The sequence below is a fragment of the Scardinius erythrophthalmus genome (genome assembly GCF_964197995.2).
Source record: "Scardinius erythrophthalmus genome assembly, chromosome: 5".
Classification (NCBI taxonomy): domain Eukaryota; kingdom Metazoa; phylum Chordata; class Actinopteri; order Cypriniformes; family Leuciscidae; genus Scardinius; species Scardinius erythrophthalmus.
This window is the reverse complement of record NC_138225.1, coordinates 22,220,356-22,248,205: the sequence shown is the minus strand read 5'-3', so window position 1 is coordinate 22,248,205 and position 27,850 is coordinate 22,220,356. Positions and strand designations below refer to the sequence as shown.

Here is a 27,850-nt window from a genome sequence, read left to right as displayed (position 1 = left end):
TTGGTACTTTTTGCTGCATTTTCTCAGCCATTGTGCCGCAAACTCAAGCTTACTCGGTGTAGTGAGCTGAATATTTCCGGGAACGGTGACATGTGATGAGTGCACGCAGTGGTGCTCAGGCACGAGACATGAAGGCATCTGATTGGTTCTTTACATTCGCACAGAATGGCAGTGATTGGTCAGAGTTTTTACTGTCCTACAGCTGCTACAGAGGTCAGATTTTTTTCATTCCTTTTTCTGAACACATAATGTATTGACTACTATCAGAATGGAAGGACCATTTCACCCAGTATAAAAAAAAATTTCTGAACAGGATTACCTACTTAAGCGGATTTTTACAATTTTGGGTAAATGTATGATAAAAATAAAAAAAATTATATTTGTTGAGTATATATTTTCTAAAATATGTCTGCTTTTTTATATTAAATAATAATATCAAATAAATTATCAAATCTAAAGTTTTAGATTTTAGTAAGGGCCTTTTAAAGTCCCCGTGAACCGGAAGTTGCAAACGACTTTTCTCCAGTGTTATGACGTATTTCCCAGTGAAAAGGAATATTGAACAGAGGGCAGGGTTTTACTCTAGCGCTCCTCCTCTCCATCTCTGCTCATAGCAGACTAACGGTTTGAGGGGAGTGGTTACGCGTTGCCCAAACCAATTCCTCAAACCTACGTCATCAGAGAAGGTCCTCCAATGCAGAGGGGAGGGGCATTTTCAGATTTTGATTAAAGATTACCATGGTAAAAAATTTTTTTTTTAAATATTTTCTTGCACGGATTAATTGTTCACCACAAGACTAGTAATATGCGCTAACAAAGTAAATAGGGTCAATTTTGATTTCATGGGGACTTTAAGAAACTAAATATGAAAAAAAAAAAGTAGGACCGAGAGCACTAGGGGAGTGGCTTCTGTTGTCAAGGACAACAGCATCAACACACACAGCGTGGTGACAACACACGCCCGCACCCTCCCACACACACACACACACACACACACACACACAGAGAGAGAGCCAACAAATGCGTCTGCATGTCTGACTCAGTTAGTGAATCGATTCCTCTTCCAGGTGGACCGAGCCAGACAGCAGCGATCACCCAACTGAAGAGTGCCTCTCCGGGGCTCGAGGAAACCGCAGACACTGGCAGGAGGACTGGAGGAAAGGGAGGGACGCCGGTTGACAGATTAAAGCCCTCTCTGTTTCTCTCTCTCTTTCATTCTCTCCGAGTGAGGAGAGACAACTCTAGGCATTGCATGCTGTAGTCACACAGCTTCTGTGTAATTTGCTCCTCTCAATTACTTGTCCTTCCTCCTCTTCTTTTCTACACTGCTGCGGTCTGGAGGAAAGGCACGATTCAAAAGGACTTTAGCTCTCCTTTTGCTCCCCCCTCTTTCTTTCTCTCTCTCTCTCTCTCTCTCTCTCTCTCTCTCTCTCTCTCTCTCTCTCTCTCTCTCTCTCTCTCTCTCTCTCTCTCTCTCTCTCTCCTTCTTCTTTCTTTCTCTCTTTAAATGTAAGTGGAAGGTGGGATTGGGGGGAGTGAATTAGGGAGTGGGGATAAACCGTTGTGACCAGCTGGAGAGATGGGCAAATCCAACAGTAAACTAAAGCCTGAGGTAGTGGAAGAGCTGTGCAGAAAGACCTACTGTGAGTACTGCTATTTAGTCCTTTCTTTCATGGTCTAGTGCCATTTTGTGCTGGTTAATTGCATGTTATTTCTACTTTTTACTCTGCTTTTTTTCCATCTCTAATTTTAAGTGGAAACTACCCTGTTTTTGAATTTACTTTGAAACCATCTGTCAAAATATAGCCTAGGTATTGGTGGATCTGATGAAGTTGCATTTGGGCTGAAGTATAAGCTTAATATAACTAAGCTGTATTCTGATACTGCACTATTGATGTGTGTGTGTGTGTGTGTGTGTGTGTGTGTGTGTGTGTGTGTGTGTGTGTGTGTGTGTGTGTGTGTGTGTGTGTGTGTGTTGTGTGCATGTATGTCCTACCTGCCTGCTTATGAGCTATTATGTTCATGTCTCTACAAATCGAACGGGATCATCATTTCATCACTGGGGTCATTGATTTTCCTCTGTCACTAATCATATAATCATTAAGCATGTTTTGACTGGCTTGCATCTCTGTTGTGAGAAGATAAGGTGCCTACATGAACAGCTGGCAGCAACTCTCACGTCGAGTCAATAAGGTGTTGGGCTAACTAATAATTGCATTGCAACAATCCTTTCCTGAGGTGGAGAAAACATATTAGCATTGTCATTATCACATCAGCTGGCTTTGACTTGATTTAGATTACTGAAATGAGATGAGGCTTTTAGACCTCACTAATGCTGCATATTAATCATAGTGTGAAATAGGTGAAGCAAATTTTAGAGGGGAAGGTATAACAGCGATGGCAATTATGACATAATAGGCTAATTCTACATGACTGGATTACCAAAAACTGTTTTTGTTTTGTTTTAGTGTAAAGCCACAGTTACACTAGACCTTGTGTTCAGTTAATTTGCATTCATACACATACGAACAGAGAAGAGCGGAAACACAAGCACATGTGAAGAGGTTTTGTTTAGTCTCGTCACACTACTGAGTGAACAGGATATTTTGTCGCGCGCTAGGTCACGTGTTTTTTGTTTGCCACAAATAATACATTTCAGATGTCAAAATATACCATCTATTCCACTTTCTTGCAAACCTTTAGCTTTGATGGTTTTAATCTTTAAGTTCAACCATTCAGCCTTGAACTTAAATGTTTATGAATGGAAGTCAATGAAGCTTGATGGATTTTTATCTAAAAAGTTCACCAAGTCTGGTGAATTCCCATAGCGCAAAGACATTTGACCAGTAGAGAATCTAAATGTCACAGACTGACCTCCTGGCTCGATACAAATTTCATAGCTGCATGCTTTGCATTGTTACTGGAAAGTGTAGTAGATCGATATATATTTTATTATGTATATTATAATTTATTCAAATAGATTCCCTATAGTATCCCCATATACATATTTGTTCTTAATTTACTTGGCTTAAAGGGATTGTTCACTCAAAAATGAAAATGTTATCATCATTTACTCACATGTCATTCCATATTATCTTCTGTGGAACATAAAATAGATTTTGAGATTTTTGTCTTTTGGTCAATAGAATGGTAGTATTTGGTCAATAAAGTCAGTTAATTTGGCTACAAACAAAATATCTTCTTTTGTGTTCAGCAGAAGAAAGAAAATCATACAGATTTAGGGCGAGTAAATTATGACAAAATTTTCACTTTGGAGGGAAGTATCTAAGTTGAACCTAAGTTGATAAATTATGCATGTTATTATTTGTAACAAACCTATTTTCCCTCTTAATACGGCAATACCTGTTATGTCATTATTAGCAGTTAGTATGAAACAGTGGTGCTAAAGAAATGAATGACTCTCTAGGCCTACCGTATAACATTTTTAGTTTCCTAGGAAATTGTCAAAGATCCACTTGGTACTGGTAGCCTATCTTGGTTAACTTTTATGGAATTTAAGTACATTCCCAGCGGTAGTGAACCATGTTTAATGAGCATCTTCAGAGGTTGGTTTTGTGCGCAACGGGGGGTAAAGCAGGGCTATCAAGAAATCATTTCCTGCTCCTTCGCTGCAGGGTTAGATCAGTGTGGGAGCAGTGCACAAATCTAACAGGCTTTCAGTGAGAAAGCTTTCTGTTCTGTGGGCTAGTGTGGTCACTGTTTGCGAAATTTTGTATGAATGTTTTAAAGACTTTGATTTTATGAATGTCACCCAAATATCACATCACGCAATTCAAAGTGTGCTGAGGAAGATCTGGGTTGGAGTTACACTTCTCTTTGTGGTCTTTTTTCCAGTTTTCCAGTGTTCATGGGCAGCTCTCCCTCTGTGCCTCTGCCAGACTTTTATAATGAGCCGCTGCACAGGATGACCTATAATCAAAGTCAACTCAATGTGAATTGATGTCTACATCTTATTTTCCTTCCTTAATCTAAGATGACGCATATATTAATACAACAGGATATAGGGTGGGACTTGATTTTGGAATTGATTAGATGGTAAAAGGTGGCTGTTAAATGCCATTTGGCTATCTGTGTAGCCAGCATTTCCTAAGTCATGTCAAGCAGAAAAGAAAAGTTGTAATTTTTTACATTTTGTTTAAAGATAACAAGGAGAAAACAATTAGGTTCTGTAAAAAAAGAAAAAAAAAGAAAGAAAAAAAAGTGCTCTGATGATTTGCTTCCAATGAGTAATCCCAGGAATATGCAATAAAATGTTTTTAAAGTAAAAGAGTTTAAACTCAGTATGAAATGGAATTGGATCTAAATGCATGTTATTGATGTTATTGTTAAGGATTCATCCATACATATGTTTTTTTTTTTTTTTGTCATGACTCGATTTTTACGGTGAATCGGCAGAATTCTCTGTTCTCTGATGTATGTTGGACTTCTCCAGTCATTTACTTTATCTCGCCCTTTCTCAAAATCGACTGCAAGCTTGCATTTAGATCTGCCTTCATCTAATCAAAAACTGATGGGTAGAACCAAGTCCCTGCCCTTCATTTTTCTTTTTAGATAATCTGTTCACTTGCATTTATGTCACAACACACAAAAGAAAAGAGCTGTCATGACTTGCTACATTGTGACTTTGGGCCCTATCTTGCACCCAGCGCAATTGACTTTGTACACCGACGCATGTATCATTCCTATTTTGCACCCCCGCAAAGCGCGCTTTTCCCTCCACAGAAGCACGTCGCTAAACTAGGGAATGAACTTGCGCTCCCTGGGCGGTTCAGCGCAAAAAAGGAGGCGTGTTCTGGCGCAAACGTTCCTTCATGCTATTTTGCAGGTTTAGAAAACAATTGCGCCACTAACCAGGAAAAAATAGTTTAAAGTCAGTGGCGCGTTGCGCATGTTATTCATATGCTATTTTAAGGGCGCATGCTTGGCCATAATCAATGTAGCGTGTGCACAACGCGCATACACTTTGATTCTCTCATCTACACAGAAGCAGCAATTTTCATTTTTGCAAATCATACATTATTACGATAGATAGAACGATAGATAGATAGATAGATAGATAGATAGATAGATAGATAGATAGATAGATAGATAGATAGATAGATAGATAGATAGATAGAGACAATTTATTATAAAAGCATACATCTAGCTTACACATTTACCCAAATTATCATACGCCTTTTTAACCGAAGTTAATTTGGGTGGGTTTCTCCATCCCCAACGTCCCTGACCCTGACGAGAGCGTTGCTCTCCTTGGTTGTGAACCGCTCCTGGCAAATCCGCCGTTATAATAGGAATCCGCTTTAGAACAAAGCGCGTCTGCTCTTAAAGGGAATGTGAGATGACGCTCTGATTGGTTTATTTCACGTTACGCCCAAACCACACCTATGAATAATGAAGCTACTTCAGACCAACCCATTTTAGATTTGCGCCTGGCGCAAGAGTCATTTATCCCGCCGGGAAAATATCAACAGCGCCAAGACCCGCCCACAAAGTTACTTGCGCTTTGCGCTTTGACACTTGCGTTTCAGATCGTTAAAATAGGGCCCTTTGTCTATGTTCATATGAACATATGCATATCTGCCTAAGCAGTAGCTGGTTTTCTCACTCAGCAGCGTGTATTGTCTATTTTTCCTATTAACCTGTGCAACTGTGCATTTTTCTCATGTCTTACGAAGCTCCCGTTCCACCACATCCCAAAGATGCTCTATTGGGTTGAGATCTGGTGACTGTGGGGGCCATTTTAGTACAGTGAACTCATTGTCATGTTCAAGAAACCAATTTGAAATGATTCGAGCTTTGTGACATGGTGCATTATCCTGCTGGAAGTAGCCATCAGAGGATGGGTACATGGTGGTCATAAAGGCATGGACATGGTCAGAAACAATGCTCAGGTAGGCCGTGGCATTTAAACGATGCCCAATTGGCACTAAGGGGCCTAAAGTGTGCCAAGAAAACATCCCCCACACCATTACACCACCACCACCAGCCTGCACAGTGGTAACAAGGCATGATGGATCCATGTTCTCATTCTGTTTACGCCAAATTCTGACTCTACCATCTGAATGTCTCAACAGAAATCGAGACTCATCAGACCAGGCAACATTTTTCCAGTCTTCAACTGTCCAATTTTGGTGAGCTTGTGCAAATTGTAGCCTCTTTTTCCTATTTGTAGTGGAGATGAGTGGTACCCGGTGGGGTCTTCTGCTGTTGTAGCCCATCTGCCTCAAGGTTGTGCGTGTTGTGGCTTCACAAATGCTTTGCTGCATACCTCGGTTGTAACGAGTGGTTATTTCAGTCAAAGTTGCTCTTCTATCAGCTTGAATCAGTCGGCCCATTCTCCTCTGACCTCTAGCATCAACAAGGCATTTTCGCCCACAGGACTGCCGCATACTGGATGTTTTTTCCCTTTTCACACCATTCTTTGTAAACCCTAGAAATGGTTGTGCGTGAAAATCCCAGTAACTGAGCAGATTGTGAAATACTCAGACCGGCCCGTCTGGCACCAACAACCATGCCACGCTCAAAATTGCTTAAATCACCTTTCTTTCCCATTCTGACATTCAGTTTGGAGTTCAGGAGATTGTCTTGACCAGGACCACACCCCTAAATGCATTGAAGCAACTGCCATGTGATTGGTTGATTAGATAATTGCATTAACACTAGAAGTGCCAGAATTCCATAACTACTAGAACTGCCGCAAGCGGTCATTTTGACCGCTAGATTCCAAACTAGGCTATATCTTTAATGATAAATACCCAATTGAGAGATTAATGCATTTATTGTATTAGGATGTCTTTTAAAAACAAAACAACACCAAACTGTACATTTAAACAAGTTTAATTATACATTTATAAATAAATAATATCCGTAGATGTCCTGAACAAAATGACGGCGTATAGCCTATGTTTTCATGTTTCTGTTCGATCGCGCCCGCGACCGCCGACACGCACACCATATTCCAGCATTGCAATCTTGACATTGCAGCCTGTTCATTATAGCTATAATAAAATATAATAATAAAATAGTCAACCTAACATATAAAAATTCCACTGCTCTGTTTGTCAGTAGCCTACAATTCGTACCATTTTGCGCGTGTGAAGAGGATGTTTTTTTCCGTCGATACTGGAACATGAGTGAAGTACAAAGCCTATAATAAAGAATAGTTTAGCATTCAAATACATCGCAAATTTTGAAACATTTTGATTCTAATTAGAGAGTTACGTGAGCCCAACGCCGCTTACTTTCACTTTCGCTTATAAAGTAGCCTATTTCATTTTGGCTTGTTTTTTTTTCATTCTTGTTCTGTTCTGAATATCATTACATTTAAATGACTTGTTGTTGAATATGTTTAGTGTATTTTTTACCACATTTTATTGTTGTGTATATTAGTATAGCCTATAATAATACCGCGAAATTCAGTGCGGTCAATATGACCGCCTATGGCCGAAATAGGTAAATATGTTCATTTGTTTTTTTTTGCCTTATGTGTAATTTATATGAAACACATTTTAAATGAAAATACAGACACTTTTAGGAAAAGTCAGGTGCCAGCAGGATTGTATTTATTTTTTCAACAAAGTTATTGCAGATATAAAATTCAAAACAGTCAAAATGACCGCCATGGCCGTTCTAGTGTTAATGAGAAATTGAACAGGTGTTCCTAATAATCCTTTAGGTGAGTGTGTGTTGCATGTGCAGCAGCAGCATGTCTTAAATGCTCACAGCAATGTCTGTGAATGTATTGGCAGTAGCAAGTTTCTGTACTTGCTTTGCAGCAGCAGCAGCAGCAGCAGCAGCGCAGCAGATCTTTTCCGCCAAGACTAAATACATTAACATTGCCATATCCATGCCTATTATCATGCCAATCTCTCAAAGAGTTGTCATGACAGAATACCAGTTATCTGAGTATTAAGAGTGCATGAAGCATTTCAATATTTGCTTTGCAGTAACAGCTTCATGTACATGCACAAAAACCAACAAGCAAGCTATAATCAACCATTAGTCTTGTATCCTCTCTCTTCTCTCTCTCCTTCTCTTCTCACATTGTTTTTCAGTTTTTCTCCACTGCAGTCCTCTCTCGTCTTTTCTCTTTCAGCCTGGTTGCAGCTTGTCTCTTCTTGTTCTCTTTGCCTATAGTGTCTACACTGTCTATTCCACTCACCTCTCAATCTTTGTGTCTTTACCACTGGTTTCACATCAGCTATGTTCAGCTTCTCTCATCCAGAAATGTAACCTTTGGGTTCTCTTGATTGATTCACTTATCTATTAGCGGACCGACAGCTGCCTGTTTCGCTTAACACATCCGCAAGCTCTGTGTAATATCATAATGTTTTACTCTGATTGTTTGTGTGTGTCATTAATTCACACACATTCTTTTTTTCATTCTGTAGTTCATTTTCTACAGTCACCATGACAATGAGCTGAATCCATTGTTCCATTTTAAAGAGTGCTAGTACATCTTCCGGAGCGATAAGTAAATAGGATGATAAGGATAAGAAATGGGATGATAGATTTACCCTCCTTGCTAGACTCCAGATTATTTCCACCTGCTCTGCAAATGATCAAGCATTGTTTCCATTGGACTACATAAATTGACTTCTGTGAGCCACTGATTCAGAGTACTTTTCACAGATAGGCTGCACATTGTCCCATTATGTTTTTAGCATTAAGGCCTTTTCACAATAAGACAAATAGGCTATTTAGTGTGAAAATTCAGTGCAATAAACATTTTACTTGGAAAGGTAATCCTGTTGGCAAGCTGTCGGTATGTCGCTTTTCCATCGTTCGGTGAAGAAAACTGACCAACCAATAAGATTTCTGCTTTTATTACATGCCAGAGCTGCTGCTGTTACATAAAAATATGACTTATATTGTACTAAGTGACAGTGATAGAAGAGGAAATATCCAGACAAATATCCAACAGTCTCTGTACTCTTTTATTTGGTCTTGTTTAATGAACACCATAGAGAATACAGTAATCTGAACTGCTGTTTGAAAACATGTAAATACTTTTTGACTTCCTTGAAAATCGGGTGTCAAAAATGAAAGTTGCACAGCAATTGGTGTATTGGAGGAGTAACCAGGGTATTTCTGCTTTTCTATCTATTTTTCAATGTGGAAGTAAGGTGTTTTCTGTGAATGTGCGAGACTTCCGATTTATTAGCCGCTTTAGCGAAATAATGAGAAGAATATTATCAAAGAAAATGCAGTATAATCAAGACAATACATTAAAGTTTGCAATATCAAGCAGCATAACAAGTTGTTCTGTACAGCTAAAAATAACTGGAAGCGAATGACACTGGAATCCAGACACATTAAAATTACAAATGGCTGCTCCCATGCCTACCTAAAAAATAAGGTGGATAAGCTCCACCTATTGTCAGGGAGTACATTTGCATTCAGCCAATCTTCTGTTTTTTTACACATTGACCTGAACAGACGAATCAAGTGCAAAAATGTGACCAAATTTTCATGCCAAACATTTGTGTTGATGTGAACCTTGCCTTTTAGAGGCACACATATGTCAGATGATTCCTTCATTGCCCCATGCTGTGTCCTCTGTACATTGTGTACATGTGTATATTTGTGCGTCAAGAGAAGGCATCTGAAGATCCAGAAAGAGACAGACAGGATAACCCAGCAGTGGTGATGCCGGTCAGTCTCCTTCCCTGCCTTCACATTGAGTTTATGTCCACAAATAGGCTTAATCAACTATAACAGTGGGTGGCCCAGGAGAGGCAATACAGCAGGCGTTATGTGGAGGGAGATTTACCTAGTCTGCTTCACAGAATGTGGCCCACACAGGCAGCCTTAACCCCTTATTCCTTGTGCACTCTTATGTTAGGAACCGGTGTCATAGTTCTTGTTGGTGCTGCAGCGAGGAGAGGAATGCTGCTGTTGTTTTATGGCAGTCTGTTTTGAAGGTAATGATCTTTTGCAGCTTGGGATTTTGTTGGCCTGTTTTACTTTGACCTGGTACTGATTGGGTCTCTTTGGTGGGCTTGTAGTTTGAAAGCTGTAGCAAAGGTTGGGCATTTTCTGCAGGTGGAGCAGTCATCTTCTAAGAACTTCCATGGCATTGGAGAGTGGAAAAAATGCCCATGACGACCATGTTAGGACTGAATTGTTGTTGTTTTGTGTTTCTGCTAATTTTAAAAAGTCATTCATTCATTTGCTTTATGGTGTATCTGGGGCTGTATGTCAGAAGTGAGAAGGTAGGAATTTAAAGAGGAAATTAGTGAAGATTTCTCAGCCTTGAGCCTCAACTAATAAGGAGGATGTTGCAGATGTAACAGCCAGCGTGACTATATGTAACTGTGCCACTCCAAATTTAATGGGTTTGAGATCCTGACTACCACCAAAAGGAGACCTAAACTAAACTGCATTGGGCGAAGGCTGTGGTAATTGGTAAACATACTCACAATCTCTTGATTCTTATAACAAAATAATGTAACAAAATATGTATAACAAAAATGATTTTACAACAAAAGAACCATTTACTAAGAGCAGATGGGAGCAACAAATTATGAAAATAAATGAACTGATTGAATCCAGTGGTATTCTGGCTGTAGAGTTACAGTAGATTTTCTGTTGTTTTTGAAAGAAGTCTCTTATGCTCACCAAGGCTGCATTTATTTGATAAAAATACAGTAAAAACAGTAATATTGTGAAATATTATTACAATTTAAAATAACTGTTTTCCATTTCAATGTTTTAAAAGTTACACTTTGCACATTACTTACATATGTAAGTACTGAGTAATACTAATTAACTACATGTACATGTTACAGAGTTAGGGTTTGGTTAGGGTTAGTTACTTGTAACTATGCATAATTTACTGTTATTACTATTTTAAGTATAGGCCTATGTAGTAACGTGTAACTGAGCCACCTTAAAATAAAGTGTTACCTTTTTAAAATGTAATTTTAAAAAGCGTTGATGTGTTGGCAAAGCTTAAAGGTATAGCGGAGGATTTTCCCGAATTTTAGAAAAGAACCGCCCTCTCCACTTTTTGAAAAAATGCACATGCGCAACACTCTACCTGCTCCCGAGAGGGAACGCCTATTAAACGTGTGCACGAGAGAGCATGCACGAGCTAATCATAGCTTACATTAACTTTTACTAGCAGTGATTTTAAATGGATTTCTCCAAATAGCATGCCAAACTTTACCTGTCAAGTAGAAACTTCGCGACTGAGGCATCAGTGGGAAGCCCAACCTGTGTTTTGAGCTCACGCCATCGTGTGAATCGTGTGCATGAGCACGTACGACGGCCTTACGTAAACATATCACCAGAATGATTGACACTTAGGAGGACCAATAGTCTTGATGATCCACCCGGAAAAAGAAAATCCTCCGCTATATTTTTAGCAGCCATTACTAAAGAAAAAAAAAAAACATTTATTTGAAATAGTTATAAAAGTCTCTACTGTCACTTTTGAACAAATAAAACGCATCCTTGCTGAATAAAATAATTAATTTCTTTGACCCCAAATTTTTAAACGGTATTAATGAAAAGGAAATATCAATAAGCAAAACCAAAAAGATGCATGCTGCTTTACCGTCCATAATAGTCCATGTTAGCAGAATTATACAGTTTATGTTCAGAATTGGGACTCGTGTTTTGAAAATTTATTTCGTTTATGGCTCCTCTCAAGGTATATATGAACAAAAAAACACCTCCGAGTCAGTACCTTATGCTGGTGTGTCTTGCAATCATTTGAGTTGACATATGAGACCTATAAATGGCTCTGACAGTGCATTGGCTCCCAAGGCACCGGATTGTTCATTATTCTTTGCCTGTCTCTGTCTTTTACTCTTGTCTTGCTCTTTACTGGTCTTAATTTGCTGCCATGGCCCATGATAGCTGACAGTGAGGGGGAGAGGCATTGTAGAATGAGTAGAATTGCCCTTCAGCGTGACGGGCAGTTTAGATGAGATGTTTTGTCGTTTGTTATGGGCTGGGTTATTATGGTTTGTGAGGTTGCAGAGTATCTTATATTGAGTATCTTATTAATTACATTTTTGATGGAGAAGGATGTTTTTTTCTTCTGTTTTCTCTCTCTCTCTCTCTCTCTCTCTCTCTCTCTCTCTCTCTCTCTCTCTCTCTCTCTCTGTTGTTCTTTGTTGTAGCAGATGCATTGGATGTATTGGATGGAGTCATGTTGGGTCATGAGCGCTGATGAGACACACCTGTGTTACCAAGTGCCCTCTGCCCTCTCCTCTCCCTGTTCAGACATCTTTTTGTCATACCCACTGGTTACATTTATCCTTTAGTAATGTAAATATTTCATTCCTTTATACATTTATTATAATATTTCAGCTAGTGCTCTCACTCCTCCACTTTTTTCAACAATTCTCTTTCTCCTCATCCATAATCAAAGAAATGCTGATCCAATCTTAAATATCTTCATACAATTTATTTATTTCCCCATTTCTTTTTTTCCCCATCTCAACCTTTCACTCCACATTGATGCACATCACTAATCTTGGTAATGACTACACTCCTGCCCCAGACAATGAGGTGTGTGTGTGTGTGTGTGTGTGTGTGTGTGTGTAGACAGTTGCACACAGTACTCAAGAGTATTAAGATGTAAACAGTAAACTATCACAAACTGCAATGACCATCTGAGCCAATGACATATTGATATTATATTAGGTCAGTAAATGCTAAAGTGTTGCATCATCCTCTAGTGTATCATCTTACTGGGGCATCTCGAGGCACGTTGTTCAAAGTTTTAAACATAAGAACTATGTGCTTATTACGCAAGTTGCTTTAGATACAGCGAGATGCAAATGTCTGGTCTAACGCGTGTGTACAAAAAAGTTCAGATGGAATGCAACAATGTTTAAACGGCCTCTAAATTCACCTGATAAAAGTGCTAAACGAATAAATTATATTGTATAACTATATTTTACATTTCATTTATTGGTCCACCTACTGTAGCAGTGGATCTTGAAGTGTATGTCTGCTTATGCATATGCATGACGAATCCATCTTTGTGAAAAAGCTCTCTGTGCGATGGCTCTGGGGCTGTCAAATGTAGTGACAGTGTAGTGACAGGCCTGATGTTAGTTGTGTTGGCATGGCAGTCTGCCTCTAAGCTGTGAGAGACAGATATAGCAGCTCTCCTGTCAGGTCTCCACGTTTCCCTGTCTCCATTCAGCTACTCCGCAGCAATATGTTATCTACTAGAAATGCAATGCCAATAATTCACTCATTCCATGATCTGTCTGTTTGTTTAAAGAAATGAATACTTTTTTTCAGCAAGGATGCATTAAAGTGACATTTAATACATTTACATTACAAATGATTTCTATTTCAAATGCTGTTCTTTGAACTTTCTATTTATTAAAGAATCCAAAAAAAAAAGAGTATGACTGGTTTCATAAAAATGTTAAGCTGCACAGCATTTTTTTTTTTTTTTTACATTGATAATGATAAGATATGTTTCTTAAACACCAAATCTGCATTGCTATCACAGGAATAAAATATATTTAGATAGGAAAGTTATTTTAAATTGTAATAATATTTCTCAATACTACTATTTTTACTGTATTTTTGATCAAATAAATGCTCAAAAACATTTAAAAAATCATGCATACCCCAAACTTTTGAACATTAGTATATACATAGTTCAGTCATGAAACTCTAACCAAGTGCTGGTTGGTTCTTTTAAAGCTGTGGCATTAGCCAACCACATGTACTTTTTGAGCCACGTAACTATATATTTTGCACCATAGCCTGCAATCGCCCTGCTGTGCGATTATGAAAACTTCTGTTTAAACCCTCATCTTCCCCAGCACCACCTGTAGAGATCTGCTACGTTTTTTTTTTATTATATTCTTTCAGCAGCATGTCCTATGTTATTTTAACTAAGCTGAACAAATTCTTGTATTTTCTCAGCAGCAGCAGCGTTGCAGATCTCGTCTGCCAGAATCAAGCTTGTATAATTCCATGCCCCATGGCCCATGCCAATAAATGCTGGTTAAATAATTCACTCCGGGAGTTATTTATGAATTATTAAAGGCTTCACACCTTTTTTTTTTCAAACTTTCAAAATTAGGATTTGCCAAACCATTCAAAGTTTGTCTTGACAAACGTTCTTTTTCTTGTTAAAAAAATACACTCATCACAGTTCTACACATTTATTTAATCTAAAGTATTTTTTTTCCAACTTCCTTAAATTCAACTTAAATTCTGATTCTAATTCAGCATTCTGTTACTTACCTCATTTCAAATTTAATTCTCCATTCAACCCTTAGTAGTTACATTGGTCCATCACCTAGACCAGCACCAAACCAGCATTACCCAGCACAAACCAGTCTAGACTAGCATGGAAAGTTTTCACACACTTTCATCTAGTTTCTGTAGTTTGAACAAAATCTTACTGTCTTCTGTACTCTGTCTTGTTTTTGCAGTCACGGAGAAGGAAGTTCAGCAGTGGTAAGTGTGCTCTTTATGTCCTCTTTCTGTAAACATTCCTCTCTCGCACCTGTCCTCATCATGAGTTCAGCTGAGAGATAAACAGGAAATCAATCAATCATTTCAAATCTCAACAAAGATGTTATTATCCAAATGTTAAAAGAATGTAACTTTCCATCCTCCTCCATTACTACTAATAGTGCAGTGCGGTATTGTTTTCTCATCTATACTGAGTGCATAGTTCTGACATGGGCACAAAATACTGTAGAGAGCATCTGCTTTAGTAGATTAATATGAATTCATGTGTTGTGGTTTCTTTGGACAGACTGCTTATTTTTCATGTTATGGGGTTCAATGACAAATAAGTGTCCATGATAAAGAAATGGATTTTTTTTTTATGTAAATACAATGTAGGTATTTTTATAAGTATATTTATAAGTATAATAAGTATTTTAAGCTTTCCATGTATTAATGATTGATTAATTAATTTATTTGTATGTATTAATTATTTATTCATAGATGTCATTGTTTTGGGGGATTTGCACCACATGCCTGGTCATTAAAAGGTCCTTTATCTTATAAGACTTATTGACCTTATTCATACCTAATTTGCCATATATGAATTGCAAGTGTAATTTTGACAAAATGTTAATAGATTGGGGAAAATAAACGGCACACATCAATGACCCATGGGGCACTTTCTGACAGCAAACAATATCTGTACCTCTCTTTACTACGCTGACTGGCTCATCTTGAAAATGTCTGCCACCAAGGAAGGGGATGTTGTCAAGTACCACATCATTGTAGATATTCAGTGCCTTTTCAGAGCACAAATTCCCCATAAATTCTTAACTTCACATGCCAACATCCATATGGCTGCTCTGTGCCTCTCATGGCAGATGGGAAACGGTTGACTCTAGGCAGGGTGCCCAGTAGGGAAAGAGAGAAGGATGAAGAGAGAGAGTGAAAGAGCAAGAAAAGAGAACTAAAATCGTGGAACAAAAAAGTGAGACTAACAATCCATATAAAGGCAGTCAACGGTACGTAGAGTATTGGAAAATAGTTTTGATGACATTTACAAAGGTGGGCCAATCTTCTGTGACTGTTCAAAAAGCTTTGTATTTTTATGTGTTTGTCTGTTAGAGCAAGCCAATAGACAACCTACCTTTACTTCTTGTCTGATTCTTATACTCACAGATGATGTACTGCACTGTACTTTATACACTGGCATTTCACTGGGGACAGCTCTGTTAAAGACAGGCACTATGGTCTTGTGTTGAAAGCGGAGCGCCTTGGAGCTCAGTCTAGTGCTGTTCAGATCGCAAAGCAGCAAGCCTAGACATGCACACAAACACATGCACATGCACACACACGCAGCTCAAGGTGCGCATCACCAGAAGTATGGTTGTTGATACCAGAAGTAGACTTGCCTTTGAGCTATCTGTATTAGGTCCTCAGAGGATCAGTTAGATGAAGCCTTACAAAGACAATTTCAGACACACAATTTTTCTGTTCCCTTGTTTAGCAATACATGTACTGTACAGCAGATTAAAGTTAAACTTTTTACAGTTTCTTAAGCAAAGTGGCTGAATTGTGCTTTTGATAATCAAAACTAGGAGTTACTGTCACATGGAGAGTTTTGTGGATTATAGCTGCATTGTTGATTTTGTGTCTTTCCGATTAAATTAAAAGTAGATATTTGAATCTAGGGAGGAATATTCAGGAAAAATGTAAGTTAATTAGGTTTGGGAATTGAAAATGGATGCCAAATCTGGAATCAGATACTTGAACACAGAAAAAGTGATTTTATACCATTCAAGCGCAAGAAGACTTGTCCAAAACGTGCGCACAGAAAGCCCCCTCTCAAACTGTATAGTGCGCGATACTGAGTTCTCTTCCGCATCTTTTTGCACTTGAATGGACAAATACACACAAAATATGTCAAAATATTCTCGTGTGAACAGAACGTAAAACAGTTGACAAAGAAAACGCATGTGTAACAGTCAGTACATTGGATCCGTGCAGCTCTTAAAGTGACAGCAACCTAATATTCCTGCTGCCGTCTCTATAACGCTAATCAAACAACAAAAAACAGAGAAAATCAACTAACTCTTCTTGACTGAATAACTTTTGTAAATATATATACTTGTAATGTATATTTAATTTATAAATTACAGTGTTATTTTACAATTGTTTCTGTACCTGAAAATCTTAAAACACTGTTTATTTGTTATTCTTTTTTTTTAATTACTGGGTATTTACTTGTCTTTAATAATGCTTGAAATTTATATTAGGCTAGTTGCCTAAACCATATAGGCAAAAGTTCCTTGTGTGATTTTTGTTCATTGTCTTCAGCTACAATTAAATGGTTTGCAATAAGAATAAATGTGAATGATACCCAGGTTTTTTTTTTTTTTTTTTTTTTTTTTTTTTTTTTTACCTTGTTGGAATCGAAATTTAGCCTGGGAAAACCCAGACTACTTCCGGCGAATTTTAATTCTCTCTCCAGGATAGTCTGGAGAAGAGCCCATTCAAAGTCATTTCTGTGCCGCCGAAATCGCGGCACCAATCAGAAACGTTTGGGGAGGGATTTACATGATGACGACAGCGCAGCGACGCTGAAGGAGTTCTCACGCAGTGAAAAATACATTGCGGAGCAGAGAGGAGACTGATCATAGATATCATATAAAGGCTAGATGTCTCGTCCGCGCTGCTGGCCAATGGAGGTCGACGTCCGCACACGGCGGCCATCTTACGACAGGGTGCTCGCTCACTCGTAACATGGTGCATGTACTTTTAAATAACCATAACTTGCTCAATTTTCTACCGATTTTCAAACGGTTTGGTTTGTTATAAACGTCAGAGATGTAGCTATGAAACTGCATACATATGAAAAATTATACAAATGGACTTCCATATGAAAGAATTATAGCCACGGTAATGACGTTTGTAAGAAACCAAACCGTTTGTAAATCCGTCAAGATTTCACCGAGATAAGAGGATTTGTGTGCATGCTGATCACTCACCTTAATTCACAGAGCCCTGTAGTAAGATGGCCGCCAGTGATGCCGGAAGTGACTCCGCCTTAAGACATCTAGCCTTTATATGATATCTATGAGACTGACAACATGCTGGCAGACAGGACAGAGCAGGCTACTTTTCGGTTACGTTTGATATTAAACATATTAAACAAAGTCTCAGCTTTCAAATTTGGTAATTTTTTAAAAGAAATTTAAACAATAAATACCGTTTTGTTGTTCTTTAATGTGCCGTGACAGATCGCTGTAGAGCATCAGTTAAAGCTGTTCTAGTTAATTTATAGCCTCAAATAAACATGAACAAACATAAGAAGGAATGTTGTTTTAACCATGGAAAGGCGTCAGTACACTCTGTTTTCCAAGTTCAAATCCTCCTATGTTAATCTACTCTCCTGACTGCTTTGTCGGACAAAATGGCGGATGGCGAAGTATGATTGGTCAGATCACCTGTCAATCAAGCTGAGCTACGTCGGTTGGTGACGCCCCTTTGGAAATGATTTGTCTACATAGCTTCTCCAGACCCTACACTCAGTTTCAACTGAGAAGGGTCTGGTTTTAACCAGGCTAATCGAAATTAGGAATCGATAAGATTTGAATCGGAATTTAAACGATACCAAACCCTAGTTATAATGTACTGTCATTCATCCTGAAGACATTTATTTTATGATAATGACTGACTAACTGCACATTATCCCACTTATTTCATGGGTAGCAAGTAAATCAATGTACATTAAATAGTGATTTGAGTTTAGATTATTATCATGTGAAAGGAATGAAAGTGTGGAGGGAGACATATTGTGTAAGAGATTGGTTGCAGAAGCAACAGTCAAATATGCAATTTAGTGGTCATTATACAAAAACATTTCACCAGACAATGCTGCAGTTGACCAATCAGAATCAAGTACTACAGACAGCTGTTCAGTGAACATAATAATTAGGCCTGAAACGTTTATGTGACTGTATAACAGTGGTATGATGGCATATATCCCCAACTGAAACACAATTTAAAAGATTTTCTTGAGCTATTTAGTTTTTATCATTTAAAGCACTCGTTACTTAAATTGTAAATTGTGCTGCACATATGTTGTGTCAGGATTCTGTCATCAAGCTACTATAAATTAGCATAATGTGAAAAATGTCTCTTTGAAAGCCGCTCTGAGGAGGTAATGAACAATTAGCTAATGAAGTGTTTTAACCGCAACATATGCCGGAGATTTTTATAATGATTGTGAGGGCCATTTTGTTCTATGACGTAAATTTACATGAAATGTAAAGAACAATTTCTGTGAATACGTGTTTTTAAAAAGCGTTTGCATTTTACTTGTTAAGTATTAGTATCAAATATTTCCTAAAATGCGGAATCCAAACTGATGTCCCTGTAAATGAATTTGCAATTGAAGACTGACATGCACTGTAATATCCTGGGCAACAGTTTCACCCTTTGCCCCAAATTGCTCGGAAATTACCCCTAATTATAGTCCTCGGATTTTTCAGGGATCAATTAGCGTACAGAAAATAAACTGCGCTGACGTGTTGTTTCTGAAAATTACAGGATAGAGTGACAGAGGTTCAATTTGTCTGGAAATACCCTGACCACATGTTCTGTAACACTTCTAGCACTCTGTAACACTGCTATCGGTTTATCTTCACAGGGGGGAGATGTCTGTGTTTTGTCTTTGGGTTCATCCTTGCATAATGAAAGTCTCTCTTTTTTTCTTCTTTCTCTTTTCCTTCCTCCCCACTCTTCCTATCCTGTTTCATTTTTCCTGTCCGTTTGGCAGGTATAAGGGTTTTATTAAAGACTGCCCCAGTGGTCAGTTGGACGCCTCTGGCTTTCAGAAGATCTACAAGCAATTCTTTCCCTTCGGCGACCCCACCAAGTTTGCCACCTTTGTCTTCAACGTCTTTGACGAGAACAAGGTAACACAAGGCTGAAAAAAGGAAACATTAATAAAAGAAAAGCACTGTTATATTAGCCTACTGGGGCTTTTTAAAGTTGCAGTTTAACAATAAATGTTTTGATATGCACTGTTTTGATTTTGTTATCTTCTTTACTGAGTCTAGTGGCGAAAAATATCGCCACCAGAATCTCTCCCTGAAGAGGTGTTTGACTGAACAGCAAAATAAAGTGTGTAAACACTCCATTCACTTTCATTTACTCAGCAACAGGGACATTTATGCATTTCCATTTTAGTTGCAGAAATGCAGCTTCAACAGATTTTTTTTTGTGGTAGAACAGTTTGCTGTCTGAGTCTGAACAAAATGGTGATGCATTTGGGAGCTTTATAGAGAATATTACACACATTAAACAAAGTGTGACAGACAGAGAAACAGACAGACAATGCCCCTGTAGAGTATTCTCAGATGTTTCTATATTCTCAGTGTGCTACAATCTTTAGACACACTTCAGAATCACTGTCAAAATGACATTTCCAATATGTATAACGTTTTGTAAGCTAGTACTGAACACAGGTAACGTAACAGCCTTCCCTGCTGCTTCTGTATTTAACTGCAGTTTTTTGCTGTGTCACTCTGCAGTTGTTTGTCATCTTTAGTGTCTCTTTCATCTGAGGTGTGAGTCTGTAACAAAGCTGTACCTTTTAGGCTCCTTTTTACATTTCACCTATCAGCTACCATGCTGTCTTTCTGTTGTGTATCTACAGGATGGACGCATTGAGTTCTCAGAGTTTATTCAAGCTCTGTCTGTCACATCTAGAGGGACACTGGATGAAAAACTCAGATGTAAGACCAGAATTTCTTTATAAATCTCATAATGTCGTCAGAACCTCAATGCTTTATTGTTTCTGCACCAGAGATGTTTATTTATCTGCAGAAGACTGTCTGAAGACTGAGTAACATTTCAGTGTCTTATATTAAGAAGGCTCTTACCCACACTGAATGCACTACTAGATCTGAACAAGTCTCCCGCTCCATTTTAATTTATCATCTTGTCTAATGAAAAGATGATCATGTCGAATAATCAATAGAAAAGTCTAACATTAGTTTACTAATGAGAAGCTACACTGTTGTTCTCAGCTCTTTTGAAGATGGGGCAGCTAGAGAGAGAGAGTTTTCTTAATCTGCTTGATTGTTATTGCTATCACAGGGGCCTTTAAACTTTACGATCTTGATAATGATGGCTACATAACCCGAGATGAGATGCTGAACATCGTAGATGCCATTTACCAGATGGTGGTGAGTCATATGCTTCTCACTGAACCGTAACTTTCTATTTCAACTGAGTAAATGAAAGTGCTTTCTTGGAAGGCCAACATGGTGTTTATTGTAAAGCCTAAACTCTAAAAATCGATTATGAGCATCTGATTGATAAAGAGACTGCAATGACTACCTTCGTAATACTAGCTTCCAGGATAGCATTGTGTGCTTTTTTGATCACAAGATGTTTTCAGGCTGTTCTGATCATATACAATTGGCAAGAGGCCCAATCACCTGTGCTGTAAAACGAATCCCAGTTATTACAGTTACCATTCATTTCTATGAGGACATATGAAGATGAGATATTTTCAGTAGATTTGGTTTTTTGAAGGTAAAAACAATTTTCTATCAATTCAATGTATATATCAGTGGGGTGCAGTGGTGTTCTGAAATGAGGTCCTCACATTTTTTTTATGTTTATACATTGTATGTATGCATGTATATATTATACATACAGTATACAGTATATATAAAATGAACGGAAAGATCTGAGGGCTTAAATACACAGGGAGAGTAATCAATGTAAAACAGAACGGGTGTGGGAACTAATTAACAACCAGGGAAACTATCGATAACTGGGAACTCAGGCAAAACAGAACATAACAGAATATACATGCTACAACAATATGGTTTTTCAGATGAACTAATAATTAACAGTACTTTTAAAACATTTATTAAGTAGTATTTTCATAAATTACCATTAGTAAATAAAAAAATCTTGTTCATTGATAGGTCATTATATCAAATACATAAAATAATGTTATTGAACCTAACATGACATTGACATAATTCGCCATATTTTAACTTCTGAAATCGCTTACATTGTTTTTTCCCCCTTCAGCTCGATCTAATACATGCAGTTAGCTTATATTTATTGCCGTGTTCTTTTTTGTTCAAAAAGTTTTTTATATACCTATATAAACAAATATACTGTAGAGTTCTCATTATTTTCCACATAAAGAGATGAATGGGTAACATGTTTCTGACTGAGGTTGTTTCTTATCCTGCTGTGAAAGGCCAGGTGTCCTAGGAGTTCACATCTTGTTTATGTCTTGCAGGGGAACACAGTGGAGTTACCCGAGGAGGAAAACACACCAGAGAAAAGAGTCGACCGCATCTTTGCTATGATGGATAAGGTTAATGCTGTATATTGTCTTCCACTTCCTTATTTCTCCCATGTACAACATTACTTGTAGAAATAGTTGTCTATTTAAAAAGTAAACATGGAAAATGTACTGCATTTATAGTGAATTGCACTCTATGATCATTTTCAGTCATTGTATTCATAGCTATAGGTTCAATACAATGGCTTATTTTTGCTGTGATTGTCAGGAGAGCGGTCCTTTGTCAGGCACTAGAAACACAGAAGGCACACCACATGAAAGACGCAAAATTGAAGCTCTAGAGCAGGGATCAGCAACTCCGGTCCTGGAGGGCCACTGTCCTGCAGAGTTTAGATCCAACCCTAATTAAACACACCTGAACAAGGCAATCAGTGTTTTCAGGATTACTAGATAGATACAGGCAGGTGAGTTTTTATCAGGGCTGAAGCTAAACTCTGCAGGACAGTGGCCCTCCAGGACCGGAGTTGCTGATCCCTGCTCTAGAGGCTCTTGGAAAGCTTCGATAAAAGAACCTTTGAAAGAACACGGAGCTCTTGAGAGAAAAAAGAGATTTGAATACATTATTTAAAAAATGTCTCTACCTGATTCCCTGCATATGTTCTGCCACCAACTGTAAGCTTTTAATACCTAGTATTTGTGGTTTAAAACAATGATGTGACTTAAGACTAACTGTCTTTCTTTTGTCAACAGAATGCAGATGGGATGCTGACTCTGCAGGAGTTTCAGGAGGGCTCCAAGGGGGACCCCTCTATTGTACAGGCACTCTCCCTTTATGATGGCCTGGTGTAGGCCCATCTCAAAGTGGCGTTCAGTGAGTCCCATTTCACATTTTCCCAAATGCTTATAACAGCAATGTACCAGCCGGCTGACTACAATGAATTTCATAAATGAACACAGTGTTATTTTAATATTATTTATTAGGGGCCAAGCACTGAAAGTGCATAGGCACCTATTGAAATTGTTGGCATTCTTATTCTTCTTCTTCCGTTTCTTCTTCTTCTTCCGCTTTGGAAGTTTATGGCAGCCCACAGCACCGCTTGCGGGAAAGTTATGAAATTTGGCACACTAATAGAGGACAGTCTGAACTGTCACCATAGCAAATTTGGAGTCTCCAACTCAATCCTCTAGCGCCACCAACTGCCCAAAGTTGCACTCATGTTTATGCTAATAATTTTTTAACCGTAAGGGCTAAAAACAAAACTCTTTCCCCCTCTGATTCCCTAGCTCAAGCCAATTCAATTACATCAATTATGACATAATTTTCTGGCATGAAAATTTTCCAGCCATTTTGAATTTTCCGAAAAACCTACAATTTTCACTCAAATTGAACCAGATCATTTTCAGACCATGCCGACAAAAAGTTATGGAATTCAAGATGATTTGTCAAACCGTTCTCGAATACCGCGCAAACGAATTTTACATAAGGCTTGCAAAAACAGACGTAAGGGTGTCTCCCCGCAGCGCTTTATTGTATTCAGACCAAACTTGGTACGTCATCACAAGCAGTGTCACCTATTGGTCCGGAGATATGAAAAATTTATATTTTTGTTTATAACACGATATATGCCGAATCTAATGATATCAAATTGTCCCATTGGCCATTTAGAATTTTGTACTAAAATGCTATATTTTATGAACCCATGAATGTATCGTTACAAAACTTGGTATGGGTCATCGACACGATGCTCTGAAAGAGTCTGAGAAGTTTCGGACCAGCACCACCTAGTGGTAAAAAAATATATTATTATGCTTATAACTTTGGATGTAATTGACTTATTTTCACGGTAGTCATCTCCTTACATTCCTAAATCCTAGCCGAGTCCAATGATACCAAACATGCTAGGTTTTGCATTATGGTTAGCGCAACGTTGTGATTTAGTGCAGTGGTTCTCAATTCCAGTCCTCGGGACCCGTTGCTCTGCACATTTTGTATGTCTCTCTTATCTGACACACTCAGTTCAGTTCATGGAGTCTCTCCTAATGAGCTGATGATCTGGTTCAGGTGTGTTAAATAAGGGAGACATACAAAATGTGCAGAGCAGCGGGTCACGAGGACTGGAATTGAGAACCACTGATTTAGTGCTTAAAAAACTTTTGTGAATATCTTCGAAACTATTAGTCCGATCGAGACGAAACCACCGTAGGAAATTCGGAAACATAGGTCGCTTGCTATACACCAATGCCCAAATGTCAAAATTTTGATAGTAAGTGGTAAATAAATCCATTGAAAGTCAGGTGTGTGTAATTTTATATGTGTTCATACATATAAATGTCTATAACTCCTAAACGAAATGAGATATGTTCACCAAATTTCACACACATGTTCACAAAATTTCATGTATGGGCTCACTCTGAGGACACACAAAAACGGTGGAACTGTAATTGAACAAAACAAGGAAATTGCCTTTAATTACAATATAATATCATGATATTAAATGCTACACTTTACGAATGCATTGGTGTACCATTACGAAACTCGGCATGTGTCTTCGGCACCACTACTCAGGCTTTATCTCTGCAATGCATTGACATATTGACACCAAACTTTGTATGTGTCATTGTCACCTCACTCTGACCACGTCACATCAATTTTGTCACAGTGAAAGGGATAGTGATAAACCATTCAATAATATTATTAGTTACTGTATGTATGATTTTTCAGCCATTTTGCCTAAAATCATCTTTAAATGTCTTTAATTGCTCAATGTTGCAAGTTGGTCTGACACTCCCAGCCATGTTGGCATGTCTTATCATTTTCTTTGCGCTTAGCCCCGATAATTGCTGTTTGCAGCTCTATTTTACTATAGTATATATTAATGTTTTAATTAGCTTTTATTTTTATATTTTCAGTTTTAATAAAAATTTTAGTTTAAGCAATTTTCATGTGCTTTTTCATTTTTTTTATATATTTATACACCGCTTTAATTCATTTATCTTAGTTTTAGTTGTAATAATTTTAGTACTTCAACATATTTCAGTTAGTTGCCAAGACAACTTTTCCAATTTTAGTTTGTTTTTTCAGTTTAATTTTTTCATTCTATACTTATTTTATTTCAGCTTTATTTAAAATACTGAAATTTCTAATAGATGTAAATGATTTCTAATAGATGTAGTTTTAGCTGAAAATAACAACATTGACACTCATCTTTAAAGTTCTTACTCTTCAGTGCAAACTGAAACAAATATACTTAGCAAAGGGAAAAAATGTACTGTAGAATATTAAGCCTTATAGACTCTCTGCCTTTTTTCATATTTTGATGGAACGACGTCAAGGCCTTTGACCATTGCAACAACTTGAAAGCACTAATTAAATTAATGGTAATTATTGCCCACTCTGTGTAAATGTAAAGTTTCTGTCTTTCATTCCTATCTAGATAATCAATACAATACATTTATATCATTCTGCTGGCACTGTGGAGGAAAGCTGACCTATCACCAAGCTCTTTGGCCTGCCAACCCGAAGGTGCATTGTGGGTGCTGCTCTTGGGAGAGGATCAGACCAAAAGCCGCTCAAGACAATGTGAACCCTTCCAGAACTCATTTGGGAAGAACGATGTACAGTAAAAGAACCTATGAGGTCTGATGGGTTCAGTGCCCTTTTTGTTAAGAAAAAGAGACACTCATATGGAGAGTGACTTTGAGGGTGTCCACATCAGTGTTATTAAATGTATAACTCAAATATCCTTAACACCAATGAATGAATTCCTTATATTGCTGTGGTGTTTGTCATAAGTGATAGGGTGGACCTAGCTGGATTTTAGTCTAGCCTTCACTACTACATGAAGAACGAAGATGAAGTTGCACCGCTCCACAGAACTTCAGCCAGCACTGGCATTGAATCACATGCTTTCATTTGTATTTATTTATAAGACCTGTCAATGTATATCAGCAAACTTCAACAATAAACAAAATCTGATCATTAGTCCTTATGAAACTCTGACAGCCATGATGTATTATATTGAACCTGTATCTACTGCCATGCTTGACCCACAGGCAGTCTCACTGTACACCTTGTGATGTAGAATGCAACTTTTCTACAGTATTGCATATGTGACGGTGTGGGCATACATGCGATGCATTCAACACAGGCAAACAAGCTCTTTTCAGACAGCTTAGCTTGTTTGAAAGAATGAGATTTATGTTGTATAATAGCATATATAGCATTCAGCAGTACTACACATGCACATACACAGTTTTTGGAGGTCAGTACAGTGTTGCTATATTTAGATTTCAGGTAATGTTGAAATGAACAATGAAATGAGCAACCCTCATGTATTTTTTTAAAGCTTAACATTTCATCTTTCTAATATGGTCACCTGGAAATGTTACAAGGTCTGTCTGCTCTCCACTTACAAAATGCACCGATGAGTTTGTTGTAATGTCACACAGACACTGCAGTAGATGAAATATTATGGTTATAGAGTAATGTTAATGAAATCTAATGTTAATGGGGTCTCTTTAAATAAATATTTTTAAGAAAATATCTTGCTCTACGGGAAGTTATTTCACCTAAATATTGCATGTTAGATAATAATCACAACAGCGTCATGTTTTAAAATGACAATCTTTGTTTATCTTTAACTCATTTTCAACTCCAATGTCTCTATTATTGTTCTGTCAAAAAGACTTCAATTTATCCCTCACTCCACCATCCAATCAAAACTGCTGTAATAGACATGCAGTATGAAAAGATTCCAGACTAAAAGGACCAAAAATGGAGATGGAAAGGTTCAAGTTGGCAGACAGAACCTCACTGCTTGCATTTCACAAATGGAACACTTGGCATTGTTTAATAATCGTTTAAACCAACCAGATGTTAATCATGGAAAATATCATTCTCATGATTAATGGAAGCTGGTTCAGAAAACGAAAGGCACTAGAAAAGAGAAAATATATTAGGTCTTTTCGTATTTGGCCTTACTTCTGTACTGTTATATTCAATCTGCCGTATGTTACAAAACAATGTTCCCATTATTAACACATGGTCAAACGTATGGACCAGGATTCCATTAAATACATCCCTGTTAATATTACTAAATAATATCATTATCATTACTCAGTGCTAACACTACTCCCAGTCAAAGCTCCTCTTGCCCATATGAGAACTTTGCTGACTGATTATACCAGATATCTACACTTTCTTGCTATCTGGGCTCAGCCTCACCTGACAGCGCATTAATTTTAACGGGCTGCTTGGGCTCAGATACCCTCAGCCCTTGGAATGTAGGGTCACCTCACTTCTGTCATGTCATGCCTCGGTGGACATGTTGTTAACAGCAGTTGGTAGGTATCAGTATGGCAGGGTGGGACTGTTTTGTGTTTACATGCAGCAGAGACACTATCTCTTCAACAGATGCACAGCCATTCTACTAAAACTCCTCCCTGAATCTTGTCACTTGATTGCGATGCTACCATATGTCCCACGTAGGCTATACATTTAAAAATAAAAGGGTTATTGGGCTGTTTACAGTGTCATATAAAAGAGCCTACACAGCAACAGGAAATAGAAATGAACACAAACAATTGCCTAGTGCCAAGCTTACACAAGACTGAAGGTGGACGTGCGCTCACGAGTAGTTTTTTTTTTTCTTCGTAGAATTCTTTCTACGCACGCACACACGCGTATGTTTTAATAAACATAATTTAACATAATAACTAACAATACAAATTTGCGTTGCATTTAATCCTGTGAAAACAGGGGTGCTGCACCCTACTTCCCGCGCCCCTGGTAAAGACAACATTTAATTTCAAATAAATACTGTTCAACTTTATAGTAACGTTACTCAAGAAAAAAAAAAGATATATAATATATTTTATATTTATAAAAATAGTAAGCGGCACTATTTGATAATAATAAAAAATATTTTTGAGCAGCAAATCGGCATATTAGAATGATTTCTGAAGGATCATTTGACACTGAAAACGGAGTAATGATGCTGAAAATTCAGCATTGGCATCACAAAATGAAGTTATATTTTACATAATATTAAAATAGAAAACAGATCACAATATTTCACAACATTACTG

At 37.8% G+C, this 27,850-nt stretch overlaps 1 protein-coding gene across 1 annotated transcript; it reads left to right on the top strand.

Annotated features, from left to right (window-relative positions):
• The first annotated feature begins 897 nt into the window (after positions 1 to 897).
• On the top strand, positions 898 to 26,297 carry ncs1a (neuronal calcium sensor 1a). Its single transcript, XM_081366433.1, has 8 exons — positions 898 to 1,643; positions 14,442 to 14,466; positions 19,265 to 19,403; positions 20,147 to 20,225; positions 20,590 to 20,678; positions 21,758 to 21,835; positions 22,514 to 22,634; positions 25,198 to 26,297. Exons 1-7 carry the CDS (start codon positions 1,580 to 1,582, stop codon positions 22,610 to 22,612), a joined length of 573 nt encoding a protein of 190 aa, XP_081222559.1. The 5' UTR covers positions 898 to 1,579; the 3' UTR covers positions 22,613 to 22,634; positions 25,198 to 26,297.
• Positions 26,298 to 27,850: the final 1,553 nt, after the last annotated feature.